This window comes from Hemicordylus capensis, chromosome 2 (genome assembly GCF_027244095.1).
Source record: "Hemicordylus capensis ecotype Gifberg chromosome 2, rHemCap1.1.pri, whole genome shotgun sequence".
In the NCBI taxonomy this organism is placed as follows: Eukaryota; Metazoa; Chordata; class Lepidosauria; order Squamata; family Cordylidae; genus Hemicordylus; species Hemicordylus capensis.
In genome coordinates, this window is record NC_069658.1 from 315,046,631 (window position 1) to 315,065,330 (window position 18,700).

General features: G+C 44.1%; 1 protein-coding gene across 5 annotated transcripts in view; it reads left to right on the top strand.

Annotated features, from left to right (window-relative positions):
* VGLL4 (vestigial like family member 4) overlaps window positions 1-18,700 on the top strand; it is a 160,887-nt gene that overhangs the window by 15,411 nt on the left and 126,776 nt on the right. The window contains exons 1-2 of one of the 5 annotated variants that reach the window (XM_053299029.1): window positions 4,280-4,391; window positions 10,175-10,251. In XM_053299029.1, coding sequence (XP_053155004.1) covers window positions 10,188-10,251 — 64 coding nt within the window. In that variant the 5' untranslated portion in view covers window positions 4,280-4,391; window positions 10,175-10,187. Of the gene's footprint in view, window positions 1-4,279; window positions 4,560-4,728; window positions 5,055-5,946; window positions 5,970-10,174; window positions 10,252-18,700 lie in introns of those variants that run through there. The other 4 variants (XM_053299030.1, XM_053299026.1, XM_053299027.1 and 1 more) reach the window with 4 other exon arrangements.

Sequence of the window (18,700 nt, forward strand, 5' to 3'; positions counted from 1 at the left end):
CACCCCCAATGTACCACACTCCTTAGAAGTTGGTGGGATACTGGAAGATGGAGCCTGGTTACCTTGCTCCCCCTTGTTGCTCTGATTGCTCGTGCACCGGTTGTGTGGGTGTGTGCACATTGCAGAGACAAAGGCAGCCTTGGGTCATCTGGGGAGAGGTAGGTAGGTGCTTGTCTTTCCCCAAGCCAGCCCGATTTGCATTGTGAGAATGACCTCAATATCTGACAAGGGCTATTGACACAGCAAAATTACTACTAGAATTCAAACGTATTTTGCTACTCCCTTGAAAATCAGTTTCTTTTCAATAATGTACATTAAAAAAAAAAGACAGGGCAATGGGTGCTTCTGTTTTATTCCCTTTCTAAGATAATAATCTAATCCCACCAGAAGATGGGGAAGAATACTATTTAATACCAATTTATTACAGCAAACGTTTTGAATTAATATTTACATATATTTATAGTAACAACTTTTGGAGCATCTTGTCTATCTGGAACTAGTTCAGTTTTGCACAAGTTGAAATTGGCATGAATAAAATCCCTCTCCCGCCACCGCCACCGCCCCTAACTTTTGAAGAGTATCCTTAAGTCTTCCCATATGGACAACACTGTAATGACTATGCGGTGTTTCTGATATAGTTTGACTTTTTGTTGTCATTTGAATATGTCTAGATGTCAGGCTGTATGAAGTGGGAGCTTTACAGCTGAGCAATGCTGAAATGCCTTCTCAAATTATTTGCATATGGATTTAAGTGACTTGTTTTAGATTAAAGTTTCCTTGAAGTACATTTTATAAAGCTGATGTCAGTTGTAAACTGTGACCAATAGCTTTATTAAGGCAAGATGTGGATAAAATCAAGCTGCAGAGAATCAATGATGCTAACATAAAAATGTAAAAATTCCAGGTGTACTAATGATGACCTTTAGTGACACTAAACTTACTAAGATTTAGTGATATCCTTGAAAATATTTGGTGAGTGCGATAAATTATTCCTGATATTGATGGTTATATGTGCTTCTCCAGGGCCAGTCTTGTGTGTTTCTGCTCAAGAATAAGATGACTTCACAAGTTGTCTGGCATTAAAAATGTTGTCAGGGAAACAGCCTGTAATGTCATCAGTAGTAAACTTGCAATGATACCAGATGGCAGGCTGAAGCCTGTTAAACTTGATATATTCTCTAGCCCAACACATAATTGCCCAATAGATTTGTTCTGATCCACAGCCACGTCTGTTGTACAATTTTATTTCTAAATTTATAGTGTAGGATGGCATTCCAATTAAACACTTGACTTTGGTTACTTTCACAAGTAGGGCTTAAATCAGTCTCTGAAAATCCCACATCTTTATAATGAGGAAATCCTGGGTGTTATTTCCTCATGCCCTGTTTGTAATATTCCCACAGTTCACTATGGGATATCTATTTGGCTTATTCTTGAACAGGTCTTCAAGGTGAACTTGGAATTGGAGCACATCTCCTAGATGTAGAACAAGCTGTTCTGGTAAGAACTAATCTGCCTACTTTCCTTTATAGTGGAAGGAAAGTCTTAATTGATAATTAAAGGTAAAGTTGTGCCATCGAGTCAATGCCGACTCCTGGCGACCACAGAGCCATGTGGTTTTCTTTGGTAGAATATAGGAGGAGTTTACCATTGCCATCTCCTGCGCATTATGAAATGATGCCTTTTAGCATCTTCCTATATCGCTGCTGCCTGATATAGGTGTTTCCCATAGTCTGGGAAACATACCAGCGGGGATTCAAACCAGCAACCTCTTGATATAATTACCATCAATTAATTGATAATTACCATCTTCACGTTAGCCCACTTCAGCCTTACACATTCAAATCTCTGCTATCTAGAATTGGGGTGGATAACATCATCACAAACTATGCTTTCGAGGTGTCCCTATGGGTTCCTACAACTGTACCAAATTTGATTCATATTGGTTCAGGCATAGCGAAGTTGATAGGGTGGGACACACACGGAGGACACACACACACACACACACACACACACACACACACACACACACAGCTGAGTGATTTCATAAGCTTACTTTCCTTAAGGAAAGCAGGCAAAAATGGAAATAATAGCACTCCATTCAACTGATGCATGTAAATGATTTCTTAAAGTTGGATATTTATCGCATTTTATTCAATAAAATTGGTGATCAATGGACCACCAATGTGCATCCTAAGATGCATCTGTCTGTATGAACATGACCATTCATGTCTACCAGATCACTTATCTGTAAAATATCTATGCCATGTCATTCTAAAATGCAAAACAGTGAGTGTATAGAGAAGAAAGAAGCAGGTGCATAGCCCTTTCCATGTCTGCCATTTCTCTGCACCAAATCAATCCCCAAGAGTCATAATACTTTCCCCCACAGAGTTCAAAACACACGCTGTAGGAAATGGAAAGGAAAATGGAAGGCAGGAAGAGTTCAGAACCCTTTACCCTGCCACTTCTCCATTCTCAAGCTTCCCTTGTAAAATTCCTTTTATTAATTATTATATTTTAAACTTGCATTGGGGTTCTAATACATGCAGTTCACATGGCACAAGAAGAAGATGGGACAAAGAGGATGGGGGGGGGGAAGCATGTTGTACCATTATTGGCTGAGCAAAGAGAGGCTTATGATTCAGCACATCTATTCAAAAGTCTTATTGTTTGCAGTGTGCTGGCCCTACTGAACACTGAGGTATCAAAATGGAATTTTGTACATGTGGTGAAGGCACAGTGTTATGATTCAGGTTCAAACAAACAACTGTACCATTTCCAAATGAGAAAATCCCAAATACACCGTGGTGCAGCATCTCCCTTGAAAAATGAAAGATCAGAATGGAAGTTGATACTAAGATAAATGCACTATGTGAATTTGCATGATGTGATGTGAGGCTTCCTGAGCATTTTATTTCACTAATTTCACAATAGCTTTTTTCGAGGCATTATATAACTGTGTGCCATAAATAACCAGTAGGAGAATGTTGGCAAGCCCTGCCCCCATGGTCAGGGTCTGGGACTTGACAAAAGAATGTCAATGTTTCTCACTGGTCAGTAGCTGTTCCTTAATGGCTGAGAGAGATACAGAGAAGTTTCTAGAATTTTCTAAATGGGAAGCCATCAGAGCTTGTAAGGGTAACACATTATCTCCTCCAGCTAAGTGGAGGAGGCTGAGCTAAGCAGTGTGCAAGTGTAAAGAAATTGCACCTTGCAGCTTCTGGACAGGCAAATCAAATAATATACAGACTGAGCTATGGGAATCACAGTCCCCAAGCACCTTGGCATGCAGGGTCTCTCTCTGGGTGTGAGGTAGCAGACCTATTACCTAGCAGGTGTACGTCCTGTTTGCCTCTGCCTGATGCTCAACTTGTATATAACTGGAAATAAAGAAAATATTAGAAAGACATCATAAGCCTTCAGTGATGTCCAAAGGAAGCCAAAATCACACTAGTGATGTCCCTGGAACTGCTCAAGGAAATGGGGAGCAGGTAAAAATATAAATTAGGGGCAGGTCAGTCCTTTCCAAGGTTCTTTTTCACAGCTGGAGAATGGTATTTTGTTCAAAGGTTGTGATCTTAGCACACTTCCTTAGGAAAAGCCCTAGGCCTTTTCATATATTGATGAGAAGCTGCATGTGATGGGCAGAAGCTGAGACAAGGGCCGAAGGGGGCAGTAAGGGCAGAGGAGATACTGCACAATGCCATGCATGTTTACTCAGAAGCAAGTCCTACTGTGTTAAGTGAAGCTCACTCCCCAGTAAGTGTGTTTTATTCAAAGTAAAGGATATATTTAGATATTGTTTCTCCCAGGAGTCGCTATTAACATGCTACAGGAGTTAATAAAGAACATCAGTTTAATTTTTAAATCATAATTTAAAGGTTTTGTTGATGAAAACGTACATTGCTTCTTGCATGTGCCTACGGAGAATACCTGTAGGGTATTACAGGTCTTACAGGTCTTCACACCCTCACCAAAGTTAGTAGGAATTAAAGGTAAAACGTGCCGTCAAGTCGGTGTCTTCTGAGTAAATGAATACCCATCATAAGATCAGATTCAAGAATGGCAAATAGACAAAAGTCGCTTTCTAAAGCAAGCCTTCAGTTCAAATGCATATTCAGTTTGGGTTAAAACCCTACACAACCGTGAAGGAATCTGACTGAGGAATAATGTCTTTTAAGTCAGCTGAAGCCAGTCAGTTTACTTCCCCGCCCTCCTCCATAGTATATTTCCTCCCCGTGCCCGGCTCTGTTTGCAGGACAGTAGGCTGTGAAAAACGTGAGACGCTGGGAGGGGCTTTTGGTTCAATGAGAAAGGAGAATTCACTTTTAAAAAGAAAGGGGCGAAGGGAAACAGACGCCCTTCAGCAATTGCACCAATCCAACCTGGTAATCCTCTCCTCTCCAGAGCCGCATTGAAAACCACTGCTGTGTGAATGACTGGAGTTTGCCCACAGCGAAGTTGCTTTGTGTGAGAGCTGGAACACAGTGGGATAACACAGCTAGCTGCAAGCCAGCGTGGTCTCGCCTCCCTGGAGGCGGGACGCGGGGGCTGAGGTCGGTCAGTCAATGCGAGTCTTCTTCTCCCTCCCACTGAGATGTCTTTCCTCCTTGTCTGTTCCCTCCCCTCCCCCGCTTCAGTGTCTACCTGCTGAGGATGTGATGTCAGGGCTTTATTATCCTAATATATGCTGATCTCATGGGCTGCCCAGCCAATGGGGCAGCCTGGCTCTCCCCACCTGCTAGGAAGAGAATTCCATCATTCTTGGAATTCTTCCCTCGGCCAGTGCACAGCAGCGCTCCGCGCGGGGTTCCTAGCGCCACTGCTGACTCTGCAAGGCTTGCATTGTTTGGGGACCAGCCGCGCGCCCGGCCAATCAGCAAGCAGGGCGCTGCCTGGCTGGAGCCCGCGCAGGCGAGCCTGGCTTGCAGGAGTCGCGAGCAGCACTTGGTGGAGCCCCTGCAGGGAGCACGCTGTCCTCGGCCCCCCTCCCGGCCTGGCCCGGCACTGCAGGGGGGAGCGACCCAGCAGTGCGGAGTTCGTGCAAACTGGTGAGTGAGGGGAGAAATTCTGCTGGTCGAAGGGCCATTGCTGCAGGCAGACCCCGCAGTCCTTCGATCCACGCTTTGTGGCGGCGGCGGCAATGCATTGCTGCTACTTGGCTGGAGCGAGTTAGTAGAGCGGCGCGGGCAGGCTTGTTGTACCTCACGCCCCGGACGCACAGGAGTCGCTCGGCAGCCCCCTATAGGAGGCTCAATGTTGGTGGACCGAGCCTGCCCGTCCCGCCCTCAGACCTGCCGGCCGGGTGCTCCTGCTGTGCGCTGCGTCTAGACTTGTTTAAAGAGGCGCCTGGTCTTGCTGGAGTCCGCGCTCAAACTGCACCAAACTATGCTATTCATCTGTGCCTCGGAGTGAGGGAAAGTCCCTTGGCCTTCGGCATAGTTGCCTAGTTGTTGGTCCCGTCCCCCCCCAGTTATTATTGACTTATTATTGATTAAGATCCAGAGTCAAAAGAAAGGAGCGTGCGCTTACAATAACCACACCTTTCGGTGGGGGGGGGATCTTTTGTTTCCTGATGTTAAGGTATTCGTTACGGAGAATACTTAGCTTCATGAACCATTATGCAGCACCTTTTTCTTTCCTAGCTCCGGAAAACAAACTCTACCAATGACTTTCTGACCCAATGACCTAGGCAGCTCTCCTTCCCCTTTTGCGCGATGAGAGCCTCGCTGCGCCGTGAGTGCTTCTCTCCCTCAAGCCAAGCCCCGACCTTTCTCCAGTTAGATGCCTCGCCCCCATTGTTGCTGCTGTTGAAGTTTGTTTGTTTAGCATGAGCTCCTTTTCACTTAACAGATAAGTTAGGACCAGCAGCGTTGTGGGTGCTGTATTGAAAGAAGTTGCCCCTGCCAGAATGGAAACGGCGGAGAAATGAGAGGGAAGACAGCCTCGGCGAAATTGCAGAGGAGGTGTTGTGTGTATTTCTGTATCTTTCCTGCCATCTGCCTCCTTGTTTCCTACCCCCGCTTTCTGTGCCTAGACTTGCCATTTGCCCTTAGACCTAAAGTCTGGCAGTACTTTCGGGTCCACAGCCGTCTTGTGAGGTGCAAGGTCTGACATGCTAAATCTTGCAGAGGCTGCTCAGTTGTTCTCCCGTTATCCATCCTGATGCTAGCTGCAATGCTGTAGACTGCTACGATCATCCTTGGCATCTCGGTTATTAGATTGTCATCCCTTTTTGGATTCTTCCACGTGGCTTGTCTTATAAGCTGTTTGATTTTCAGCTTCTCTACGCCTTTGTCTCTCGCCTGAACCTGAACACGTTCTGTCTTTATCTAGCTATGCTATACATAAACAAATGGGTGTCTTCAGGTTTGGCTTGGGTTCTATGAGAATTGAACTAGCTACTTCTCCCAGTAAATGGCATGCTACCTGTGGTGTTGATGTACATGCCTTTCCTTGACAGTTGTCCTGGATTTAAATCAAGTTACATCACATGTTTAGCTTCTGGCATGGCTTGAGGAATTTCATAAAGCAAAACATTACCTGAGTTCAGAGTCAATGAGGGACAGTGGCTAAAGAAGTCACAGGGCATTTATTTATAAAGCTGCTGTTTGCCATGAAGGAATGTAAGCTTGGTAATATTCTACAGAGTAGTGTTTTCTAAAAACTGGAAAGTGTGCTTAGTTTTATAGCTTAAATTTTTCTGCTTCTCTGGAACTATATATATAGAAGTGGCTGGGAGGATAATGTGTTTCTGCTTGTACAGCATCTAAAACTACTTTTTCATGTTGTCCCACACAAGATAATTTGAATACAGACTCCTCCAACAGAGGGAATTGGCAACATGATGGAATGCTGTGTCCTAAGGAAAGAAAACTAAACAAACCAGCTGGCTTCTGAAACTTAATCAGTGCAGAATTTATTCAGAACAGTTAATAACTGCAGTTAGTTTACAGTCATATTTAACTAGGTTTGTAGGAGCGGAAGGGCTTGGAGAGCATTTAGTCCAGCTCCCTGTACAGTGGTATAACCTGCTCTAACATTCCTAATGGATTGTCGCGTTCTAGTTGAAGAATAAAGCCAAAGTGAAAAGTGGTTCCCATCATGAAGACCAGATACGTGGGTCTGGTTCAAACAAGTGTGAGCTGTCTCCCTTACTGCGTGATTAGGGACATACATGAGTGCATATCCCCCCCCCCCACCCTGGACATTCCTCTTCCTGTGTATGTGCTAGGGTTGTCTGAACCTCTCCCTTGCCTGTGATAGAAATACTATGGGGACAAGGATGGTAGGTGGGCTTGCTGGGATATACGGTCCAAATCAACCCAAGGTACTTCTTTATTTCAGAGGAGTGTGGAGAGAAGACATCTCCTAAAAGGCACATTTTGGTCTCATGTTTCATTTTGTCTGAAAGCTTCTTTGAAAGTTCTAAAACCTGAAAGTCTTGTTGTCCATCTTGCTGCCTGGAGGTTGAATCTTCTATAGTTAAACTTCTCTAAAAGACTGGCTGGTATCCAGTTTGAATATGGATATGGTTACAATCAGAGTAGGTGAGGCCAAGATATACTGTTCTTGAAGCTTCTTCAAGATGAAGCTTGCTTTAGTTAAGCTTTTCATAGGTACTTTAATATCTTTCATACATTTTCACTTTTGTTCATTTTCATTTTGTTCTTGCTAAAGACTTAGGTTATGGATTATTTGTAACGTAATGTGTCAGGGAGCTGTGACAGGGAGCTATTTATGTTTGTAGAAAAGAAATGGATATAACAGTCTTTGCAAGTAACCAGGGCTATATGGTCACTGAGTAGTACATGAGCAAAGCCAATTTATTCCTACTTAGCACATTAATTATTCTCCCCAACATTTAGTAGCCCTTTTCATATCTTCTAAACAGTGTAGAATCAATGTGGAGGGAGATTGGAATCATGGAGGCAGGCCCCGTTCTTGACCTCTGCCAGTTGTTTGGATGTACGCACGGTCTCTGTGTGTGAACATCTGATGACCAGCTCTTGTGTACAGACCCTATGAGCATATGGCCTGTATATGCTGTATCTAGGTTCTGTGCAAACAGAACTGATCAACATGTGGAGGCCAGGAGTGAAGCCTTTTGCCACAACAATCCCAATTGCTCCCTCCACATGTATTCTGTATTCCACACAATGTAGAACATCTAATATTTAGCCATGTGCAAGCAGCAGTAGTCCAAGTCTCCATAGTCCATATCAGAGCAGCTGTGGGTCACAAGTGAGGTAGTAAATCTGGAGCCTAGCACAGGCTGCAAGCATCAACAAAAGGTCTCGTAAGACTGTTAGTGTGATATTACCTATTGTATCCGGACAGAGTTGCCTAAGTGTATATAAATGACTAGAAAAGGGATTAATGTCTATTTGTCTGTTGAACTGGTTTGTTTGTACAGTGTTCTGTGTCTCCCAATTTGTATCTTGTGAAAACATTTTGAGAGGGATTCTTGAGGTGTTAGCAGTACTGGAAACATATTTCAAATTTTTAGGCACCAGCACCAAATGTTTAGGCACATAGGGTTTCTCCAGCTACATTTCTGGGTGGTAAGTTAGATGTTCTGAGATGTCGATTTAATGGTAGTAGCAATTTGGCTTGCTATACATGCAGTACCCCTGGAGTTTCAGTTGGTTTGCAAAAGAGCAAATATAGCATTTCCCTTGATCTTCTGTTTAATGTTTTCCCTTGATCTGCCCTCCTAATGATTAGGTGGGCAGGGTAACTAAAACAGTCTGAACACCCAAGCTTTCTCCATCCCTCCAGCTGTTTTAGGGAGGGGTGTAAAGACAACAGTGTTGCAATCTAGCTACTGTAGGCTTGACAGTTTTCCTAGAAAGCCCCTGTAAAATCTAGTAAGAAGTGGGCCACCAGTTCAGCCACCACTCCTTAAAGAGGCTGCTAGAAAGCTCTGTTTGCAAAGCTGTAATTTTCTTCATGTTTCTTTGGTCCTAGTTTGACAACTGGCTGGCTAGTTGGCTATCTTCAGGAGACCAGATCTAGCCTAGGGTTCAGACTCCAACTATAGCTTATTACCTTTCCTTGAATGTTAAAGAACAGGCTCCCCTGTTGCTTGTGAGCACGATGAGACTGGATGAAAGCCTGCCATTCCCTTTTTACTAAATGCTAAGGATGTGCCCAGATCATTTTGGCATCTCTTTGAAGAGATGCTGAAACGATTTGGCTCCCTGCAGCCGAAATGTTCTGGCTTGGGGTGAGGGGTGCCTTTAAAAAGAGGCAAGCAGGTCCTACCTGTCCCTCCTGTGAGCCTCCCCCATCCCGTGGTGCTATCCTTCCCAAAGCGTGAAAGCAGCAGCAGCCCATGCTACTGGGTCCTTTAAAGTGTCCCACCGCAGTGATGGGATGCTGTTCCCTGCAGACCTTGTGTGATGTCAGCACGCGGGTGGCGTTGGTGCAGCACGCGGGTGGCGTTGGTGCAGCACGCGGGTGGCGTTGGTGCAGCACGCGGGTGGCGTTGGTGCAGCACGCGGGTGGCGTTGGTGCAGCACGCGGGTGGCGTTGGTGCAGCACGCGGGTGGCGTTGGTGCAGCACGCGGGTGGCGTTGGTGCAGCACGCGGGTGGCGTTGGTGCAGCACGCGGGCTCACAGGAGGGGCAGAGATAGGTCCTGCCTGTCTCCTTTTAAAGGCACCTCTCCCTGCCCCCGGGATCTGCACGAAGTATTTTGTGCACATCCCTACTAAATGCAAAGGATTAGTAATTCAAGTACAGTTGCTATAATAAATGCATTTTCAGACTGACACTGGCACTGATGATCATAAGGAAGGAATTGCTCGTTTTATCTGCACGTCTTACACGTTCATGATTTTGTGACAAAGGGGTTCATAAAGGACAGACTATGGCAGACGTTTAAATTACATTTGTGTATTCATTTTATTAAAACGTACTCATTGGCTAAATAGTTAATCATGGAGAAGCACTATTAAAATCAATGAGACTTTAGTCATGGCTAACTTAGTCCCATTCATTTAAATGTGGTTTAGGAATATTCTTTCTTAGGATACAGTCCATTAGGAGTTTTTTCCCCAGGGCTTGACTGAAGAATTCTCTCTTGTTGTATGTTTCCATTTGATGAAAGAAATTTATTTCCTGCTGTTAATTCTTCTGAAAGTAACAAATGTTTGTCTTCCATTCAGGATTCTGCTAGGAATGGAGACTCCATTGGATGTTCTGTCAAGAGCAGCATCCCTAGTGCATGCTGATGATGAAAAACGTAAGTCTAAAGTTGAACTTCCATCCTGAGCCTTGCTCTAGTAGACATTGCTCTGTGCTGACTTGGACTTTGCCCAATCAGTCTTCTACACTTCATATATAAATTACATGAGAGAGGATACATTTAAGAGTTATTTTGGTGTGTATGAAACAAAAATACTCTACTTGAATTCTCGGCATATTCACATATGTTGCCTTTCAAGTGTGTGTGTTTTCTCCCCCAATGGGCTTGATGAGAACACTCTGGAAATCCTGATTATTTTTAAAGGACATGTTAAAAATTAGAATTCACAAATGATTCCTTTCCATGGAATTAATTATGATTGTAAAATAATCTGAGAAAGAAACAAATACAGATTATACAGGATTATGTGGTTTGAAGCAACACCTACAGTTTTGGCCTAGTCTTACAGTCGCACAATAAGACTTGCTCTGCCTGTCCATTATTGGTTAAGATTAGGCATCCATTAGATCCACATCTTTGTTAATGCTGTGTCAAAAGATGTCCTATGATGTTACACTAGTGCAAAGATTTGGAGTTGCAGTATTGGGACTTGAAGAAAGCAGGTGATTGGCTCACCTTCCATTGTTGGGCAGTGGATTGATTGGTAGTAGGGAGATGTTTATTTGTTTTGTGTATGTGTTATGTCTTCGGATGTCTTCACTTTGCTTGCGATCTTATAGCACCATGAATTTCCTTAAGTGCTGGTGAGAGAGAAATTAGGTGCAGGAAAATGGAAGAATTCCAATTAAACTATGACAGATATTGCTGTTGAAACTGCTTCTATTTGTTTTTAATGTTTTCTGAGCACTGAGTAGTAATTAACAATTAATAGTGGTGGTGGTTTGCCCATTATATCTACATTATACTGTATACGTTTATGAATATAATTAGGGGTGGACTGATTTTCTGAGATCTGTTTCATAATACGTCATGGTTGGCTCTGCTTTGTTGTGTTTGGCCTTGTCTTTTTTGATTTGTCATAGAGAATTTCTGTAATTAATTGCAGAAACTATGCATGAACAGTTTGCTATTGCCACAGCTTTGTGTTTCTTTTGTCTCTATGATTTTTTCCTCCTTGTTTTGGTAAGACACATTTTCAGCATGTGATTGTATGTAACACAGCTCTGTTTGTTAGCTGCATGTTGGAATGAATCCTAGTGTGCATTCTTCCCATTCATTTAAAAATGCAAACTTGTGTGTGTGTGTGTGTGTGTGTGTGTGTGTGTGCACGCGCACACATTAAATGAAAATACATCTTTCCACTTTAAAACAAATTAAAGTTTGTTCTGGGAATGTGGTGGTGGTGTGGGCTTCATGAGGCTTGATGTACAGAGTAAAGATTGACAGCTTGCTAGTGTTCATTTGGTTCCTCATTCTGAGCTGTTGTACTACTGATTGTAGTACTAACCATTGTCTCCAGGTTAAGAACTACAGAGAAGGCCAGAGGCCGCTTTTTCCTGCCTCCATGAAAAATCACATCCAGACTTTCTACACCCTGTCAAACAAATGCAGAATCCGTGTGTAAAAGAACAATGAAAAAACCCTCTCCTTTCCATCAGGAAAAATATGAGTTCAGAACTCTAACATCTGGCTTGTAGATGCGGAGCAACCACCACTGCAGCCTGCTGGGAGGTAGCACACAAACTAAAGTAATAATTGATTTGTTTTTCCGGCAGTTCGTAGGGATGTCCTGTGAGAGCAACAATACGTTGCTGCAGTTAGAAGAGGGCAGAGGAGGGAAGGCTTGAGCTAACAATGTAAAAACTGCAGATCTAAGTATTATGGGCCATATACTCTTTTTCATTATCAAAAGAGACCAGCTTTAAAAAGTGTTCTCCCAGCTAAACGTGATACAAAATGCAAAGGTTTTTTGTGTAATACTGTTCTATGCCCAGTTGCCTATGTGTTAGAACAAAAATGTTATGAACCTCATAACATTAACTTCTAGGAATATTCTTCGAACTTCTTGTATAAAGAATAGGAATGAGGTTTTTTACATACAGAGACTAATACCTATTTTCACATTTAGCATGGCTCATTCCAAAGAAATCATACAGTGGCTTGGTTCAAATGAACAAGCCAATGAGCCCAGATGTGCCCTCGCACACCTGGCTCAATGCAGAGCTGCTTAGTTTGTTAAATTATGGTTTTATATCATGTTAGAACCAGGAAAATGTGGTTTAAGCAGTTTCAACAAACCAGGATATGAAACCATGGTTTGAAGCTGATTTGATACTCTGATTTTGATTTGTATAAACCATAGTTTCCTGATTTGGGCATTATGCCTAAATGTGACTTAATACACCAGAGATTTTTGTGTTTAGCTGGGTGCTTGAAGTGTAGGGAGGGCATCCACACTCATGAGCTTTTTCATATTCCAACAAACTGACTTGGATTATCAGAGCCACTGGCCACTGTGTTTGTGGGTTGTTTTTTAAAAACTTATTATTATTTTATTGTTTACACAGTCAGACAGGTGTAACTGACTAATTTGTTTTATCTAGACATCGAGTCCTTCCCAAGGACCTGGGATGGCTGAATTTTATTATCAATGTTGTTGCTGTTATTATTATAGATATCGTCGCAGAATATAGGCTGTTCCCAATAATGTTGCTTTTTGTAATTGGCCGATGGTGATTTCTGTGGCCCCTATGGTGTTGAGGTGCTCTTCAAGTGGTTTTGGAATTGCACCTAGGGTGCCAATTACCACTGGGATTATTTTGGTCTTCTTCTGCCACAGCCTTTCAATTTCAATTTGTAAATCTTTGTATTTTGTTTTTTCTATTTATTTTTCTTCTATCCCCTGGTATTGCTATGTCAATTATTTTGACTTGTTTTTCTTTTTTCTCGTCTACAGTTATATCCTGGTGTATTGTGTGGCAGATGTTTGTCTGTTTGTAGCTGGAAGTCCCATAATATTTTTGCATCTTCATTTTCTACAAGTTTTTTCAATTGTATAGTCCCACCAATTTTTGGCTACACGTAGCTTGTATTTTTGCAGATGTTCCAGTGCATCATCCCTGCTACCTTGTCATGCCTTTGTTTGTAGTCAGTCTGTGCGATCTTTTTACAACAGCTGATTAGGTGGTCCACTGTTTCATCTGCTTCTTTACAAAGGCGGCACTTGCTGTTTGTTGTTGATTTTTCAACATTGGCTCTTATTGCATTTGTTCTTAGTGCCTGTTCTTGTGCAGCCAGTATTAAACCCTCTGTTTCTTTCTTCAAGTTGCCATTCTTAAGCCATTGCCAGATCTTGGTGATGTTTGATTTTGCAGTTATATTGTGCAAATATTGGCCATGCCGTGGCTTATTTCTCAATTTTTCTGCTCGTTGCTTGACTTGTTCTTTCTTGTAGGCCTGCTTTGTTTCATTGGTGTTGAATAGTTTCTCGTTATTGACCATTTTAAGTACATCTTCTTCTAGGCCTCTTTTCTCCTCCTCTACTGTTTATTATTATTATTGTATTCCGCCCTTCCAAAAATTTCTTTCTTTTTTTCTTTTTTCTGTTTACATTTCATATCCCACTCTTCTTCCAAGGAGCCAGAGTGGTGTACTACATATTTAAGTTTCTCCTCACAACAACCCTGTGAAGTAGGGTAGGCTGAGAGAGAAGTGACTGGCCCAGAGTCACCCAACAAGTATCATGGCTGAATGGGGATTTGAACTCGGGTCTCCCCGGTCCTAGTTCAGCACTAACCACTACACTATGCTGGCTCTCAGGCAGTTCTCAAAAATGGCTCAGGGTGGTTTACAAAGAGAAATAATAAATAAATAAGATAGGTCCCTGTCCCCAAAGGGCTCACAATCTAAAAAGAAACATAAGATAGGCACCAACAACAGTCACTGGAGGTATTGTGCTGGGGGTGGATAGGGCCATTTACTCTCCCTCTTCTAAATAAAGAGAATCACCACGTTATAAGGTGCCTCTTTGCCAAGTTAGCAGTTGTTTCACAGCAACACATTTTGATTATTATTATTAATTAATTTATTATAATTAATTTATTTGATTTATATACCACCCTTCCAAAATGGCTCTGTTTAATAATTATTCCAACATGATAACATAAATAAGACTGAAAGGAAGACATTATTCATGTACTGCAGTAAGTGTGAACAACCAGGTTGCTGAACTGGGATTTTGAAAGTACAGTATCTTAGCAGTCAATTGAACCTCTTATGGGCATCTTTTAAGACAGATGTAAAAAATGTTGAGCCATCGTTCTCTCTTTATGGGAATCACATTGCCTAGTGATTATGCTAATGAGCGCCAAGCAGCATAACACCCCCGCCCCCCCCCCCAAACCCCTAGCCACCAAAATACAATTGCTCCATTTTCCACTCTATTTAACAATTTGAAAATGCAACAGTCTGTGTAATGTCTCAGAACCAAATAAGGCCATACTTTCAACATACCAGCTTTCCTCAGTTTCTGGGTAAAGGCTAACAGTTGAATGAGAGGTTAGGCAAGTCAGTAGTTTTAGTGAATCTTCTGGACAACAGTCATTTTGTTTGATTAAGATTATAATAATGTTTTATTTATTTGATTTATATACCACCCTTCCAAAGGTGGCTCTGGGCAGTTTACTTTAAAATAAAAAATACATAACAATTGAAATAAAAAATGAGTTGTTGTTTATTATTATTATTTTTACATTTATATCCCACTCTTCCTCCAAGGAGCCCAGAGTGATGTACTACATACTTGAGTTTCTCTTTCACAACAACCCTGTGAAGTAGGTTAGGCTGAGAGAGAAGTGACTGGCCCAGAGTCACCCAGCTAGTATCATGGCTGAATGGGGATTTGAACTCGGGTCTCCCCAGTCCTAGTCCAGCACTCTAACCACTACACCACGCTGGCTCTTGAGTTAAAAGTAGTTTAAAATTAATGGAAATAATAATTTACATTAATTGAATTTCATATAAAAATAGATCACAGGGCCTAAATTTCTGTTCACTACCAAGCAATCACAACAATAATGCTCCCTTACAAGGGTTAAGATATATATATATATATATATATATATATATATATATATATATATATATAAAAATTTACTGCCCCCTGTAGAATTGCAAAGTTTCAGAAGGAAACAGGAGGACCAAAATATTCACAGGGGTTCCATTCTGCGGTTTTACCATGGATATGGAAACTGCAAATATCGAGGCATTGGGTGAATGGGGAATTGGGGGTTAAGTTCCCGGTCACCAGGAAAATAAGGGGAAAATGTCAAATTTTGGCATAATTCGGGAGGGGGGATGTGGGGGGAATCTCTTTACCATGCTTTTCTGCTCCCCCCGCATCATGCTGTGCCCCTGGAATGCCCGAAAATTGGTCCATAATTGCCATTTTGGGTGGTTTTTTTAAAATTTTAAATGGAAGTCATTTTGTGGCAATGAGAAATAAAATGGCGACTGGAAATTACCTCCGCGGTCATTTCCGTCCACCTCTGGCATGTGGATACACGAGGTCGACATGTCCCCCCCCCCCACATGCCGAGGTTGAGTGTCTTTTTCCTAACCGCAGATACGCGAACCATGGATATTGAATCCACGTATGAGGTTTGCCTGTACTGCCTTTTGTGAAAGATTTACATTTGGGAGTGAGCCTTGAGCTTGTGCAGTCTGAATCCTGCCCTTCTGTGCATAGAATCTTCAATGTGAGCCAGTACCAGCAATGTGTCAGCGCATGTGTGCATCCAAGACTTGTAAAAGAATGTTCTCCAATGCATTTTATGGAATGGGTAGAATAATTCTCTGAACAATTCTCGCCTATGCTAAATAACGCAAGAGAATATTCTTTTCCAAGTTTGTTCATATACTCTGATTATATTATTTACTATGTACATGCAAAGAATGGTATAGGAAAAGGAATAATGCACATTTATTTGTCACTCAAATTTTATGTTGGCCTCAGAGCTTATATTCAACATCAAGAAACAACACTCCTTCGAGGATTAGGGTGCTGTTGCTGAATGCCAGGTCAGTTAACGCAAAAACATCTCTCATCCACGATCTGATTGTGGATGAGCGTGCTGACCTGGTATGTGTGACGGAGACCTGGTTGGATGCGCTGGGCGGGGTTGGTCTCTCTCAGCTTTGTCCTCCAGGTTTCCAGATCATGCAGCAGCCCCGCCTCGAGGGTCGGGGAGGAGGCGTTGCAGTCATCTTTCGAGAAACCCTCCCCGTTTCCAGGTGGCTGGTCAGGCAATCTCAGAATTTCGAGTGTTTGTCCTTTAGGGTGGGCCTCTGAGATAGTCTGGGGATTCTGTTGGTGTACCGACCACCCCGCTGCACTTCAGTCTCCCTACCTGAGCTGGCGGGGGTGGTCTCGGAGGTGGCCTTGGGTTCCCCCAGGCTTATTGTTTTGGGGGATTTCAATGTTCACGCTGAGGCCCCCCTAGTGGGTGCGGCTCAGGATTTCATGGCCTCCATGGCAACCATGGGCCTGTCTCAATTGGTATCGGGCCCTACCCACGTGGCGGGACACACACTGGATCTGGTTTTTGCCGACCGGGAAATAAATGATCTGGAGGTGGGGGAATTTGAGACCACTCCCTTGTCATGGACAGATCATCACCTGGTGGGGTTTAGTTTGACTGCTCCATCTGCCCTCTGCAGGGGTGGTGGGCCGATTAAGATGGTCTGCCCCCGGAGGCTTATGGATCCGCTAGGATTTCAGACGGCCCTCGGGGAGTTTCCAGTGTCCAGAGCTGGTGACCCTGTCGAGGCCTTGGTGGATCTCTGGAATGGAGAGATGGCCTGGGCTGTTGACACGGTTGCCCCCAAACGCCCTCTCCGGCTTGGTGGAGCCCGTTGTGCTCCTTGGTTTTCCTCGGAGCTTAGGGAGATGAAGCAACTTGGACGACGGCTGGAACCACGCTGGAGGAAGAGTCGTCCGGAATCCGACCGAACACGGGCTAGAGCCCATTTTAGGGACTACGCCGTGGTGGTGGGGGTGGCGAAGAAATGCTTTTTCTCCGCCTCCATTGCGTCTGCTCAGTGCAGACAAACAGAGCTGTTTCGTGTGGTGAAAACCTTGCTCCACACATCTCCTCGGACAATGGGGGAGGAGTCATCTACAGCTCTTTGTGATCGGTTTGCCTGTCGCTTTGCAAATAAAGTCGCTTGCATCCGTGCTGACCTGGACTCCAGAGTTTTGGCAGTTCCGGCAGACGTGCCTTTGGTACCATCTGGTCCCGTTGTGTTGGATTCTTTTCGGTTGGTGCGGCCTGAGGATGTGGACAAGATCCTGGGCAGTGTGTGGGCGACTTCGTGCGCTCTTGACCCTTGCACTTCATGGCTAATAAAAGCTGCCAGGGAGGGGACAGGCAGATGGCTGGAGGTGATCGTTAATGCTTCATTAAGGGAGGGCAGGATGCCATCGTGCCTTAAGGAGGTGGTGGTAAGACCTCTGTTAAAAAGCCCTCCCTTGATCCCTCCAGCCTGGACAACTATAGACCTGTGTCTAACCTTCCCTTTTTGGGCAAGGTGATGGAGCGTGTGGTGGCGTCCCAGCTGCAGAGGGTCTTGGATGATACGGATTATCTGGACCCTTTTCAATCTGGCTTCCACCCCGGGTATGGGACTGAGACTGCCTTGGTTGCTTTAGTGGATGACCTACGCCGGGAACTAGACAGGGGGAGTGCGTCCCTGTTGGTTCTGCTGGACCTCTCGGCGGCGTTTGATACCATCGGCCATGGTATCCTTCTGGGCTGCCTCTCGAGTATGGGAATCGGAGGCACTGCGTTGCAGTGGTTCCGGTCCTTTTTTGAGGGAAGGGTCCAGAAGGTGGTGCTGGGGGACTACTGCTCGGCCCCGTGGCCGTTGGCCTGTGGGGTCCTGCAGGGTTCGGTCTTGTCCCCCATGCTGTTTAACATCTACATGAAGCCGCTGGGAGAAGTCATCCGGGGATTTGGACTGAGTTGTCAGCAATATGCGGATGACACTCAGCTCTATCTCTCCTTGTCATCTGATCCTAGGGAGGTGGTGGATGTCCTGAACCGGGGGCTGGAGGCCGTGATGGGTTGGATGTGGGCTAACAAACTGAAATTGAATCCGGATAAGACGGATGTACTGTTGGTCAGTAGGAGAGCCAATAGGGATGAGGAGATTTTACCGGTTCTGGATGGGGTTGCACTCCCCTTGAAGGAGCAAGTACACAGCTTGGGGGTACTACTGGACCCGGCTCTGCTTTTGGAAGCTCAGGTGGAGGCGGTGGCCAGGGGTGCCTTTGAACAGCTTCGGCTGGTGCGCGAGCTGCATCCCTTTCTCGAGAGGGCAGATCTGGCCACGGTTACCCTTAGTCACGTCGCGGCTGGATTACTGTAACACGCTCTACGTGGGGCTGCCCTTGAAGAATATCCGGAAACTGCAGTTAGTGCAAAACGCGGCAGCGAGGGTTTTATCCGGAGCTGCCCGTTGGGAACATATCACCCCCATTTTGAAA